The 14,945-nt window shown below is 42.1% G+C and overlaps 2 protein-coding genes across 4 annotated transcripts in view; one reads left to right on the forward strand and one right to left on the reverse strand.

Moving 5' to 3' along the window:
* Positions 1–14,945, reverse strand: part of LOC306833776 (ciliary microtubule-associated protein 3) — a 68,516-nt gene that overhangs the window by 44,030 nt on the left and 9,541 nt on the right. The window lies entirely within an intron of this gene.
* Positions 2,375–14,280, forward strand: LOC306833773 (calcium/calmodulin-dependent protein kinase type 1D-like). 3 transcript variants are annotated; one of them, XM_079359295.1, is made up of 14 exons: positions 2,375–2,471; positions 3,936–4,031; positions 5,794–5,905; positions 9,496–9,621; positions 9,715–9,789; positions 9,876–10,014; positions 10,363–10,486; positions 10,622–10,697; positions 10,959–11,071; positions 11,213–11,291; positions 12,093–12,180; positions 12,688–13,040; positions 13,133–13,230; positions 13,354–14,280. In XM_079359295.1, the coding sequence occupies exons 3-13, from the start codon at positions 5,820–5,822 to the stop codon at positions 13,188–13,190; spliced, it is 1,317 nt and encodes a 438-aa protein (XP_079215421.1). In that variant the 5' UTR covers positions 2,375–2,471; positions 3,936–4,031; positions 5,794–5,819; the 3' UTR covers positions 13,191–13,230; positions 13,354–14,280. The 3 variants fall into 3 exon arrangements, with proteins under 3 accessions (XP_079215421.1, XP_079215420.1, XP_079215419.1); XM_079359294.1 differs by lacking the exon at positions 2,375–2,471 and having other exon boundaries at positions 3,781–4,031; positions 13,334–14,280; XM_079359293.1 differs by lacking the exon at positions 2,375–2,471 and having other exon boundaries at positions 3,782–4,031.

Below are 14,945 nucleotides of genomic sequence, written 5' to 3' on the forward strand. Positions count from 1 at the left end.
TTGTTTTCCCGCTTCTTTCTGAAAGCTGTGCGCGTGACCTTGCCAACGTCCAGATTGACCTTCAGTGACGTGTTGAAAAGTGTTTCTCCTCGATTCTGCTCTCAGTAGAGTGAATGCTGTAAGTTGTTTTAAAACATGTTCTCCTTGAGGAGGTTCGAGATGTTTAAAGCACTTCACACTTTTAAGTCAGCTTCTTCTCCGTTTGCTCTTCATCTCGTGTCTTGGAGCATTTAAAAGAGTTGATGTTTCAGTGTGTACCTTCAGATAAAAGGTCAAAACAATGACCTCCTTTTCTAAAGCTGCTTTTAAAAACATATGAACAAAATGCTCTAAACTGAAATCTGTTTCATGTTAAAGCTCTTAAATAAAAGGATCAAATGTGCCGAGTTTGAGTGAAGGCTGTTTTGAAAACATCACTTCAGATCGTGTGTGTGTGTGTGTGTGTTACTTAAGCACCCACATAGGTTAGTTTCCTGTTTTGAGCTCAGATATAACCTGGTTTTTAGACGTGTCTGTTAACTGTAAACATCTACCATTGTGTGCACATGTAAGTATGTTCTGATGTTATTTAAGCACCCAGTGTTTCCTGTTTTGACCTCACATATAGCCTCATTTTTCCGTTCAGTGTTAACAGTAAACATCTATCAGACTGTAGGATTTGTGTACAACATTTATTTCCACAAAGAAGAGCACGGAAGATATTATTTAAGGTTCATTGCGTGTCCAGAAATAGGTCACTGGTTTCACGCGAGCACTATTTTGAAGTTTAATCTCTGCTCCTGTCACTAATGAGCATCTTCATACAACACTTCATATTTACACCAACATGTCTCGTGCTTTTTCAGTGGATTGCGTTTTTCTGCATCATGTTGTTGTTGTTGATGTGATGAGTCATGATTGCATTGTCTTCTTTGCACTCGTCTTTCTTGTCTGAACACTTTTCAGCAGCAGATTAGTTTATTTAAGGCACTGAACATTTCCCTGATCTCTTTAGTGTAATCCCATAAACCGTTCATTAGGTTGATATGGATCTGAGGAGCCCGGGGCGATCTTAATTGTTCTGTTTCTCCACAGAGGAGAATGGGCACACCTTTTGTTTTTACATCACTTCAGTGACATAATTGGAGCGAGAGAGATGGATTAGCTCCTCCGGCAGCGGTTTAAAAGTTCAACAGATCCCACTGTTTCTCCTGTAAGCTTGTTGATGATGTAAGGCCACACGAGTCAGGCCCGGTGTTGCAGCTTTGATCTCTCTCTCTGAAGACACGACATGATGCTGTAATGTGCAACACCATACAGATCCCTCAGTAAGAGTATCAGCAGTGGAAAAAAGCTGCACGTCAAAGTCATGCATGCATGCAACATTTAAACGATCAAAGTTAAAGCTGTTATACAAGATGGAACTTTTTATTTTCATGGTTTAAATTGTAATGCATACGTGAGGGAATGATAATGTTTACAACTTGAACTACTGTGTGACAGTTTGAGCTCACTTTTTTTTCTTCCTCACATTTCAAAATGTCTTTGAACGAGCTGTGAAGGGAAATTGTTGGCAGAAATTTCAAAATAAAGCTGAAACACGATTATTCCCCTTTTTAAAAGCTCCTCTGGGGGAACTTTTTATCTCCTCTCTTTTGCTGCTTCTGTCCTGTAAATGTGAAGACAGTCATTGTGAGTTTTTGCTGCAGACATTTTTACACTTTACAGCAAAAAAAAAAAGTCTGACCTTCAAACGTTACTATATAAATAAGAGATATTACAATGTTGAATTAAATATTGCATCAGAGGATCCATTTGGACTAAAGGTGATACAGCTCTTCAGTGCTTTTACACTGCAGGTCACATCTCCACATTCACACACTGATCACCACACGCCGACGCAGCGGGAGCATCTGGACAAGTTCCTGCAGGGCTGGGAATCGAACCCTCGACCTCCCTTTGTTTCGAGGTCGAGTCTGATCGACTTTACCGACTGATCCACAGCAAACATCACAGCATTAAATTCTAGCTTTTAAGACATTTCTTTTTTTTTTATTGTGAAGGAGTACTTCCTTATTTTTCGTTTCACTTCATTCTAAATGTTTGATTCTTTTAGCTAAAATGAGAAATGTTGTCAGGATGAAGAGTGAGACAGGAAGTACAATCAGGGAAACATAGTCCAAATATCCAACAGTTATAAAAGCTTGAAATGTCCATTATTTGTTTTAATATTTAGAAACTATTTGCACGTGCACAGAAACACTTCTCTGTGCAGCAGTCCACTGATGATGAGGTGAAAGTATGAGCAGAGACACACAGTCTGTTTCTTGTGCAGTATCATCAGGCGTGACTCTTTCATTACAGTCGCTGTATCCTGCTGATGCCTTCTCTCCTGATTGGAAACGACGTCATCACCAAACACCTGCAAAAGCAAACGTCTGAGCGGCAACCTTTTGAACCGGTATCCATGGCAACGTGATGAGCCAGTCCAGGTATTGATATTCTGTCAGTGTCTATTTGCAACACGTGCATGTAAAAAGCTGTTAATCCCATCAGGATCAACGCTGCAGACTCCGATGGAGAGAAGAAACATGTTTTTTTATTTCTCACACAGACGGATCTGCTCTGCTGATTCTGTTGATTAAATATTCGTGTATAACTATTTTGTGCGGCGCTCGCAGACCTGCTCTGTGACCTTCTCCTGTGTGTGCAGGAGACACACAAACACACACACACACTGATGCGTACTGTATGTCTCTGTGTGTGGCAGGTGAAATGAACACCTGATGCAGATTAGTGCATAAGCCTGTTAAAGGTTGCCTCTTAACACCACAGTGTGTGCTGCTGCACACTAAAGCTGCAGGCTGTGGAACAGGTGCAAAACAATACATAACACCTTCTTACACCTATCATCTGTTCTTTTAACGTTTACAGGAGGAAATAAAAAGTCATTGTAGACTTTTTCAGACGTGTTGTGTATTTTGTGTCTGATTCTGAAAATGCAGAAACTTTAACTATGGGAAAAACACATTTCTCGCTATTTATTGTGCATGCTATACGCCTTCATTTAGCTGTTAAGTTCAACTTTAAAAAGTCAAATCTAAATGTTTTATTGCAAATAAAAGAAGACTTTATTTTTCATTTTATAATCTCATAACTTAGTTCTGGTGTTTCCAAACTTTTCAGCTCGTGACTCCTAAAATAAGGGGGCCATAGACTTGGGACCCCCCTCCCATCAAAGGATGCAACACATTCAAAACCATAACACATGTTTCAAGTCATTTATTGTTAGAAATGCTGCAGACAGAATAACATTTCATATATGTTTTATTTCAGTTTTAGTTAGTTATCAGGTGAAATTTGTTTCTATACTTCACAAAGGGTCTAATATTGATTTCAGATTTTTATTCCCGTTTAGTTTTCTTGGTAGGCATCACTCTTCTCTTGGGGGCTTGGAAACCCCCAGGAGACACCGAGCTACACTTTGGGAGCCACTGGATGAGTCTATAATGAAAATGCAGACACAGTCCTCTTCTTAAATATTTAACTTTATTCTCTCCATATTTAGTTTATTTTTATAAACGCAACAAAGAAAATTCTCTCTTTTAACATTTGTCATCATTAGAAATCCGAGTGCAGGACCAAATGATGTCCTCTTCTGTTAATATTGGAAAAACCTCTGTGAACATGCGCATGCGTGGGAGCCTTTGGATCGTTTGTTTTTAATACATTGGAAAAGAAAGACGTTCCTGATTTTTTACACCGTTTGAGTCGTTGTCCATGCAAACCTGCAGAAAAATGCTGCAGCAGCTGATCTGAAGTCTGCGTCTTTAACACGTCTCACTGATCACCTGTGAGACTCTCAGCCCCTCCCCTTTCTCTCTCTCTCTCTCTCTCTCTCTCTCTCTCTCTCTCTCTCTCTCTCTCCATGGATGTAATCTCTGATTTGACAACAGGTATTTGTAAAGTCCCAGACGAAGTAATCCGTCCAGTCCTCAGCGAGCTGCTAACAGGAGAGTCCGAGCAGAGCTGCTCCTGTGCACAGTCTCCAGGTGAGTGTCACACACGCTGTGATCAATTCCTTCTACCTGGTTAAATATGTGTGCCTCACTTTGGGGACGATATTTTATCATATGTTGTTGCAATGTTTAATTTCCGGCAGGAATAGGAGAAGGGGGGCAGTGTCGCCTAATTAGTATTCTGCGCGTAATCTGAGTTGTTTTGAATGTTTTATTCAGCTCAAAGACTCGTTTGGATCCAAATGTGTTTTTATCGTGTGCGATTATTTCCACAGACTTTTGTCTCTCCTCGTTAAATGTTGAAGGAAATGAAATGAAGGATAAATAGCCTGCGGGGATTCCTCTACGTGTTCTATGATTTCCGATGCGTGAATAAAGGTTTGAATGAAACAGACTGATCCAGTGATGTAAATGTGACTGTGATCGGTCGCTTGTGTTTTGCCGCAGAGTGATCTTTCAGCTGATGCTGCAGCCAAATTGGTTTCTGCTGGTGGCAGAATACACCATCAGTTATTACGCGTCAGATCAGCCCTTCTTCTTCTTCTTCTTGTATTGATGAGTGTGAGTCAGCCTCACAGCAACACGAGTGACTGGACCGTAAAGCAGCAGGATTTAGTTGCAGGTCTGGACAGTCCACAGGAGTTTTGCATTGCTCTGTGCTTTAAAACAGAGGAGGAGTTTTTATGAATGAGTCTCCTGCTGTGCTTATAAAAAGAGAGTGATGCAGTGATAGAAAGAATACTGCACAGGAAGCCATCAGTGGTTTTGAATAGGTTGGAATGCAAATGAGATGAGATGTGATTCAACTTTATTGTCATTACACATATACAAGTATACGGTAACGTCTCACCAGAAGTGCAAATGAGCAGAAAGTGCAAGAGTTCGTTCTATGTACAGTGATTACAAAATTTACAGATGTAGTTAAAGAAAAAGTGAATTATTAGGTATATATGGCTGGATGGATTATTGGGATGCTATAAATATAAATAAATGCTATAAATATACGTGTATTCAGAGGATTAAATATACAGATTAAGGTGCAGAGAAAATGCTTAAATGTCAAGTTATGTTTTGTTTTTTTTTAAATCTGAGTTGAAATATTTGAGTTTATGCAACACGTTACGTACTCCTACTTGTATGGTGCTTTTAAAGTAGTTTGTTCCAGGCCATTCTCTGGCAATTTCTTCCTGAGAAAAGGTCACCCAGGTCTCCAGATCAACAGTTTTCTAATCCGTTATATAAGAGAAAAGAGGACAGGACGGAAACTGGGTTATAACCTGCTCATTTACTGTCCTCCTAATCCTCCTGAGAGCCTTCACTTTGATTGATCCTGATTTTCTAATCCCACTAGATTGTTTTTAAGTAAATATTTTCTTAAAATAAGAATTAGACAGTTTATATCGATATTTATTAAATTTATTTGATGATCAGTGTTTAGGGAGCGGTTTATGTCCGACAGATTATTGGCCAAGCTTGTTTCCTCCCTGCAGTGTCATCACCTGAAAGAGTATGGACAGGTAAATCTACCTGTGTACTACATACAGCAAGGATTAATGTGCTAAACCTTTGGTCAGGCAGACAGATGCTCTCATGTCCGTGTCATCTGCTCGTCCTCCTGCAGAACAGAACAGACAAATCTTCATCACCACTCGCTCCATAATCTGAGGGGACTTAATGTGAATGATGGACATTAAGCCTGCAGGACAAACGAAGGAGTCACTCACGTGACGGGAGAGGGGGACACAAACACTTAACTCTGACTCTTCTCTGTCTCCTCCTTTTTTTGTTCTGCAAGAAATCCGTGTTAAAACGTCTGCAGTCATGGGGCGTCAGGAGGCCGACAACGTGTGGAAGAAGGACACGGAGAACATCCAGGATGTTTTTGAGGTCATGGATGAGTTGGGATCGTAAGTACAATTTCTTTATTATTAAAAAGAAAAGCACCTTTAATTACACATATAAAGGCAAAAATAGATATATAGCAAAAACAAGTTACACAAACAGAAGAAAGCATGGGGGGAGAAGGGGAAGTAAAAGCTGTTATACATAAAAAAATAATTTGATTCATCCTGAAATTGGGATATTTTGGATATTTTCTATCTTCTGTCGCCTCCTGCGACATTCTGCACTGTATGATATGTAGTTTTTTTATTTGAAGTCAAGTTTTTCCTGCTTCTCGTCGTGCACATGCTGTTTGAGACCCAGGACAGATTATCTCTTTGATTGGATTGACATGAGGAGGCCAACTTTACCGAGGTCTTAGACAGCAAGACGCCTCTGGCTGTCCTGACGGTTCCCAGCTCAGAGGTTCATTCACAAAAAAAAAAGAAACTGATCACTGTTCACTTAATGTTTCCTCGTAACCATCATCACGTTTATCCTTATGAATCACAAAGGTTCAAGCTTCTGCTTCATGATCAGATAACCCGCCAAAATAAAGGTTGAATGAAACGTGAATAAACAGGAAGTAAAAAGAGCTGCTGATAGTACGGAAGCCCTAAACTGACATGTTTCATTTTAATGTTTTCCTTATTTTATATGCAATCTTTTATCAAGGAGTCATTTTATGTTGATTTTTTCTGGAGATATCAACTTCTTTGAAAAACTGGAAAAAATGATTACTATTATTATTATTGAAATGAATTGTTGCATGTCCGCTCAGGGCTTCCGTAGAATAGACTTAAGATTGACGTGTTTTCTTCTTCATGTACCTTTTTAATCCTCCAGAACCATCTGAAATAAATCCTACATTTTTTTATTTATTGGTGAAATGACAAATAGATTTGAGACAAAAAAAAAACAAAAAAAAAACAAACAGGAAGTAGAAACAATGACAGTTATAGTAAAGAATCAATAAAATGGTATCATGGAGCTGAGGGAAGAAGAAAGTAGAAAACTCATTCTTTCACGATAAAAGAGTTAAGACTTGTTTTTGACTGCACAAAATAAAACATCTGATCACCTGACTTTTGTCTTCAGGGGAGTTTAAAGAGCGTTCATCACAACTCTGATTTTCTATGGACAGTTTATAAAATGACTCTTAGAGCAGTTTTTTTTAATCGTAGTTCAGCTTTGAATATAAATTACAAAACATGTGAGACAGTGTTTCTGCTGCGTGCCGGTGTGTATACTGTGCACACACTCAGCAGTCTCTCACGCTGGACTCATTCCTGTCAGCTCAGCATCAGCTTGTTCTCGCGGCGTGCTTGGCGAGCAGCTGGAGAGCAGCGGATCAGGGGCCAGCAGTACGTAAAGGTGCACGCTGAGTGCCGGGGTGACGTCTTTGTTGTTTGGGGACAACACAGCGGATGGATCGGTGCTGCTGAGGAGGCCGCTGAGAGCCATCATCAGCTGTGACGGAGACGAGGCACCCCAGAGTACGGCACCGGGTCCAATTAGTTTCCAGCAATTAACTTGATTTCCCCGAACACTTCCTGAGAAAACAATTCCAGGAGCTGCATGAAAAACAGAATGAAGACAAGTGGAAGCACTTCTCTTCAGCTTTTTTCCTCCCTCGAATCAATGTCAAGTACTTATTGACGCTGCTGGAAACCGATATGACCATAAAGTGGAACAAGCCTCACCCGAACCATCGTGGCAAGACGCTGCTGGCTCCATTTGTTCATCGTGTTACAAGCAGTTCATCTCCTTATTTGTTGCTTTTTCTAACTTGACAGCAGGAGGGATGTGAACGTGTCTTATAAGAAGTCTAATTCAGATTTATTGGACTAACACACACACACACACACACACACGCTCAAAATTGAGGTTTTTGCAGTGCAGCGTTTTTAGCGGGAAACGGATTCATCACCATTAAAAACAACATTTATATCACCCCCCAAAATAACAGGAAAGTAAAGATTAGAGAAGTTAATCAATGCCGAGACACAATGATGATGCACAGTTGGTAATAAAATTGAAGGCGAGAGTCTTTTTCTTCACAGTAATTGCCTTCGAGCGTGTTATAAATTCTCCGGTACGAACGTTAGAGTTTTTTTGTCTTCGATTTAAAAAGGACGACGATCCAAAAGGGAGGTTTCAGAGAAACAACGTAATAAATAAGGCTTTTCCCGTTGGGCCTCATCTGAGTGCAAACAAACATCCTAATGGTTTCCAGGCAATCAGGGCAACAATCAGGCTCTTCTGGGGTCAGTGTTACTCCCAGAATGCCTCAAAATCACTCAGCAATTTCATTTGTTTTCCAATCTCTCAGTTTGCAAACTCGCACACTCCAGTCTCTGATTTGTGATTAGCCCTCTGCTGTCGTCGTGTAAAAAAAAGCGATGGTGACGTTCACGTTCGGGACTTGATTGAAGATTTCTCTCTGGAGGGTCGCGCTAAGGAGGAGGAGGAGATTGTCGGAGAGGAAATGAGCTCTCGTAACCGAGGAGAAATCAGCAGAGCGCTGGGATGTGAAGCGCTGCGATGATGCTGCGGGGGCGGATTGCTCCTGTCTGCCTCCCTCATCGAGCGTCGGGCGGCTTTAACGAGCTCGTGCGTGGCGGACGGGTTTTTCAATATTGCCTTCTAAATGAGCTCGAAAGACATGCAGTTGGGTTTAAGATTCTGCAGCGAGTGTGCGTCCTCCAGTCACGCGCCTTCATCCTTCAGGGTCAGTGTCTCGACCTTAAGACGAAGCGCGGGGCAGCGGTGATCCGAGTCTGCCTGCAGACCTTGACCCTGTCTGTCTGAGACCTGGTCTGTACTGTATGGAGGATCTTAATCCCCTCCTGCACATGCTCAGTCCCTGACCTTTGCGCCCGCACAGCCCTCAGCCCGCTGTTCTTTCCGTTGCGTCAGGGATAAAGAGCCTATAATCCTCCGAGAGGAACAACTATTCCCAGACGTCGCTGAAGATAGCAGGGACACAGAACAGCCGCAAGCTGCCGACACGTGAAGGGTTAAACTGCAGAGATCTCGAACCAATCCTCATTGATGTTTTTATTTGTTCGTTTTAAACCCGGAGCGTTCCCACAAGTTCAGACTATTTCCATTTTTAAAAAATCAGCGCTGAACGTCGCCCGCTTTGAGATCTCCATCCTCTGAAGATGGCGGGTAATGAAACTGCTATAAGCTAAGCTAACAGGCGGCTGGAACAGTCTGCTTTAAAGCTCCTCTCAGTTCAACACGGTTTTGCTCATCTAGCTACACGTCATTACTTTCACATATTCCGTTATTATGACTGTCAGCACGGAGGGGAATAAGTGCTTTGCTGAAAGTGGGTTACTCCCTCACTCTCAATAATACAGTCCCTCTGTTTATTTGAACATCCACAAATAGATTATCGCCACTGAGGAACAATGTAATGTAAGAAATACAGAAATGTGATGAAGCAAAAACAACCCCTGAAGTGGAAAACAGTCCCAGATTAAACAGATTAAAATAAGGAGGTAATCGAGCAACGTTTCTAATTGCTCCCTGAGTTGTTCTAAAACAATCATCAATAAGTCATTTGTGATGTGTGTGTGTGTGTGTGTGTGTGTGTGTTAACGAACAGGGGGGCGTTCTCCGAGGTGTACATGGTGAAGGAGAAGAAGACGGGGAAGATGTTCGCCATGAAGTGTGTGAAGAAGAAGCAGAAGAGGGACCTGAACCTGGAGAACGAGATCACCGTGCTGAGAAGGTCACATGACCTGTTCCTGTCAGGCTTCGGCTCTCATTTCACAATCACACTGATTTAGCTGTCAGGTTCTGACCCGCTTGTCTACCTCAACAGAATCCAACACGAGAACGTGGTGGGCATGGAGGACTTCTACGAAAGTCGGACACACTACTACCTCGTCATGGAGCTGTGAGTTCAAGTGACTTCTCGAGAACACGCTTTGGATCCACGAGCACGTTTAGACAGTTGTGGTGTTTTTTTGTTTTTTTCCACAGTGTGTCGGGCGGGGAGCTGTTTGACCGTATCCTGGACCGCGGGATGTACTCGGAGAGAGATGCCAGCAGCGTGATCCAGCAGGTGCTGCAGGCCGTCAGCTACCTGCATCAAAACGGCATCGTGCATCGTGACCTCAAGGTGTGAATCAGAGAATAAACGTCACAGATCTAAACAGGCATTTACTGGAGTTCAAGTAAAACATGAAGATGTGCTAACGGCTAACCTTACTTCACCCAAAAGACAAATCAAATCTGCTTTCCACCACCTCTAAAGCTCCCTTTGTTAACCTGCACAAAAACAAAGGGCAGTTTTTTCTTTTTGTTAAATATGGACTTAGCCTATTAGCAATATCCAAGCTAACTGTTTGACCCTTTTTAAATGGAACAACATTACATGTTCAGCTATGGCCCTTTCATAGTGTCTGTCTCACAACGACTGTGTCACAAGAGGAGAAAAAAAAGCTCTCGTGTCTCTTTGTTTGTGCAGCCGGAGAACATTTTGTACTTCAGCCAAGACGAGAGCTCCAAAATCATGATCAGCGACTTTGGCCTCTCGAAGATGGTGGACAATGACATCATGTCGACAGCTTGTGGCACCCCGGGTTATGTAGGTAAGGAGGTTATCTGTCTGCCTGCGTGCTGAATGATAAACAAGCTTGTGCTGAGGACACAGCGTGTTGTAACTTTGAGACAGCAGAGACGTCATTTAAACTCAGTGGTGCTTTTTTTTTTTTTTTTTTTTTCAGCCCCTGAAGTTTTGGCACAGAAACCCTACAGCAAGGCAGTGGACTGCTGGTCTATTGGCGTCATCACGTACATCCTGTAAGTGTACAAACAGGAGAGTGTGCATGAATGAGTCACACAAAGATTACACTGTCCAGTCTGTGAATCAGATTTTAAGATTAAAAATCACGTCTGGTCACGTTTATGTTTAGCTTGACACAGTTACCTAGATACACACTCAGAGGCTGAGACACAGCGCCCCCTAGTGACAATCTGCCATACTGCAGATATCTCCACATACTGTACAAGTAAGTGTGCGCCTTAAAGATTGCTTTGCTCATTTTCAATATTATGTTTCAGACTCTGTGGATATCCTCCTTTTTATGAGGAGAGTGAAACCAGACTGTTCTCCAAGATCATGAAGGCGCAGTACGAGTTTGACTCACCGTTCTGGGACAACATCTCCGACTCTGGTGATTACTCTCAGCACTCAAGCACAGAACTTTTTTTTAATCTGCTGCAGCTTTTTTATTATTATTTTTATTTTTTTTTGTAGATCAAAAATTCAGTCCCAACACTAACATACTTTTTGATTTTTTTAAATCTCTCATCAGCTAAAGATTTCATCCGGAACATGATGCAGAAGAATCCCAACATGCGATACACCACTGAACAGGCGCTCAGACATCCCTGGTGAGTGCCAATATTAAGTCTATTTAACCTTTGAACCTCACTTAGCTAAAGGCCGACATGTAAAAGAGGTGCAATTGATTAACCTAAATAAATTTCACCAAAAACATCCGTCGGCTGCTTCACAGCTGAAAATCAAAATGTAAACGCCTGATAATCAGACGAGTTGAATATGGCAGGTTGTAACTATATTATTGAGACTGATTCATTTATGTTTTATTCGTATAAATGTGCATGAATCTTGTTGTCAGATTTGAGCTCCTTTGCATCTTTTTTTTGTTTCTGTTTGTCTCTTCTTTTAATATTTTTTATCTACAAGCTGCTTCAGACCAGCGGTGTCTTTGGTTCATTGTAGCTTTTTTCCCAAATAGTATTTGTAGCTCTCCCGGAACAAAGACAAGACATATGAGCTCACACTTTTGTGGCTCAGTGGTAGAGTCAGTCGTCTCTCAACTGGATGGTTTGGGGTTCGATTCCCAGCTCCTGCAGCCACATGTCCGATGTGTCCTTGGGCAATACGCCTAACCCCAAATTGTTCCGGCTGCTGCATCAGCGTCATGTTTCTTCTGATGGTCGCTTTACAGAGCCGTCAGGGTGTGAATGTTTTGATCTGCTGTATAAAATCTTTAAAAAAAAACAAAAAACACTAAACAAGCTCGCGTCTGTTTTTATCGACAACATTTTATTACAAAGCCACAAATTCATTCACAAGAAACTCAGCGTGAAGCAGTTCAGACTTCAGCTTGGGATTAACGGATACCTGGAAAATCATGTAACCATTCCGTGTCGTCATCTGTTTTCCAGGATTATTGGAAAGACGGCGCGGAGCCAGGACATCTACTACTCCGTCAGCGTTCAGATCCAGAAGAACTTCGCCAAGTGCAAGTGGAAGGTCAGTGCTCTGTGATGGCTCAGCTTCTGATGCCGTGATCCCATTAAGGACCGGCAGTTTATAGTAGATAAATCTGGTGTGTATCTTAATCCTTCCTGATTAAGGACAGTTTAATGACATAGTGTTTTGTAATCAAGGCCACTAAGAGCTGATGGAGGGTTGTTACTGTCGGGGGAAATAAATTGACCTGAACGTAAATTGATTTTTGAGAAAATCTCGAGGATCAATTTAAGTCTGGAAGGTTCTCATATTTCTTTGTTTTGTTTATGCACTTGCAAGAATGACAAAGAATATGCAAAAAAAAAACATAACCCAGAGTATGATGAATTTCAGCTCCACATGGTGACAGAGGAAGGAAGGGACATGATTCGTGTTTTACTGGGAGCTTGTTTTTGGTTCATTGAGACGATTCAGACAGAGTGTAACAGTCCTGAAACATCAGAGTGAAAATACAGGATTCAGGTGATAGAAACCTCTTGAACGTTGTTGTCTGTGTTCTCTCCACAGCAAGCCTTCAACGCCACCGTTGCCATCAACCACATGAAGAAGCTGCAGCTGGCTCACTCTGAACTCGTCCTGAGGCAGGCCAGCATCCCCGACATCAAGGTGGTGGACGTGTCCTCCCCCGTGAAGAACCGCAAACATCTCGACCCAGACAGACTCGGCCCCAGGTCGGCGGAGGGAAACGTGAAACCCCCCGGCGGGAACAATCACATTTGTCTGCCTGTGACCAGCATCGAACCTAAAAGTCATTACCACACACTGAAGACCACTCAGAGTCAAGTCGTCCCGCACCACGCTCCCACGATCGCCGAGCAGGGGAAGCACGTCTACCACTCGGAGCCCGCCAACCTCAACGGGTTCGTGCATACGCTTTCTCTCTCTCACTTTGTGTAAACTGAATTCTGATGTAACGTCATGACTGATGCAGGATCTTATCTGCTGCTCGCAGGTACGGGAAAACTCGCAACGGAAAGACTCTGCAGACGGGAGTTTGCTCGGTCATGTGAAGGCTGCACAAAGTGTATCTGCAGAAAAGCATTTTACTTGGTAAGTTCAACAAAGGCATCGAAGCGTTTGCTCCATGATTATAAGAGTAAACATTCCTGCTTGATTGTGTGTGTGTGTGTGTGTGTGTGTGTCTAACGCTAAGTGTGTTTGCGCCCTCTGCAGGTCAGTGTTGCTGTACTGAATCAGCGTGCAGCTGTTTTGTGTCAGCAGGTCCCCGTGGTGCTGAGAATGGAGGGAAGTGATTTATCCTCTGATGGACCCCAACGTGGTCTGGGAGGTGCACTTCAGTCAGTGGGACATTTTTGTTTTCTGTAAAGAGTGCCTATGAAGCTTCCCGACAAACACACGCACACACACACTCAAATGTATAAGCCACACACACACACACACACACACTCACTTGAACTCAGACACAGCGGGTGGGCTTCAGTTGGACCGGAGAGGTTCAGGCAGTATCGAAGAGGTCGTCTCTTTTTTAAAAAGGTTTTCGTGAAGCCACCTGAACGTCCAGCTCGTTCACGGAGCACCAACGAAGAAGAAGAAAAAGGCTTTAAATCCCTCTCCCTGACTTCGGATCGTGGACAGATGAATTGCTAAATAACTTTACTGTGTTATGTTTGAAATGCTTTCATTTATCTGTGTGCAATAGAATGAACTGCATGCTTACTGCTTCAGATAAGCTCTACTCTTAACGGTGTGTTCCTGTAAAGTTGTCTCTTAACTGTATCAGATTTTATTTTTATTTATTTATTTTTATAAACTTTATTGCTTCTTGGAAACATAAAGGATGATTTGTACAGACATGAGTTATAAACACGTGTGGAGCCAACTTATCAGCTTTATCAGTGTAAATGCCACAAACACATCCAGAACTCGCCAACTCGTGCATCGTTCATCGTGCATGAAAAGTCGATGTGTTGTCCACTCGTGTGCTTCATGATGTAGGCTACAGTGCTTCATGTCTCTTCTGCTGTTTGTGGCTTTGTGTTGATGCATTCGTCAGATTCGGATCTATTTCTTTATTTTGTGATCTGTATACACACACTGTGCATGTATGTGTGCTCGTTAATAAAACCTGTACAGAATCTGCACTCGTCGTTTTTCATTGTTTACATGTATGCGCTTTCTCTCTTTCTGGGAGTAATAAAGGGTCCAGAGAGAGCAGCACGCCGTCCCCAAATGTCTACCGCAAATGCACATTTGTATGCACGTTTTATTTTTGAAACATTTTTTTGCTAAATCGACAATGAAAGGACAAATTAACACCTTTACATGCGTTTTTTCTTCGCCTGATCCAAAATGAACTGATCCTCAGATTTAAACCAATTAACCCAGCTTTACTTTTTTAAATAGATTAGCTGTCAAATCGCCTCTCCGAGCACAGCGAGGATTACCAGGAAGTGGGTCTTTGGAGCACATAAAGAAAAAAGTAGTAAACCAGTAAATACAAAAGATGTCTCAGCTTTTCTTTAAATCTATGAATCTGAATCAGAAACTGGAAATCCCCATCAATGTAAGCGATCATTGACAGGCATCATTTCTTTTCTTCTGAAGCATTAAATTATAAAAACACTGTGTTGTTGCCCTTTCCTCCTGAAGGCCTGATGAAGGCGTTTTCAGACCTCCACACACGGTCGACCCTCCTAAACCACATCATGTCAGACAGACTGTTCATTCAGAAGTCAGAGATGTGGAGCAAAGGTCTCCAAAACAGCCCCAACCTTTTCCCAGCAGCAGTGCTAAGAACATAACTG

Source organism: Symphodus melops (assembly GCF_947650265.1).
Source record: "Symphodus melops genome assembly, chromosome: 13".
NCBI lineage: Eukaryota > Metazoa > Chordata > Actinopteri > Labriformes > Labridae > Symphodus > Symphodus melops.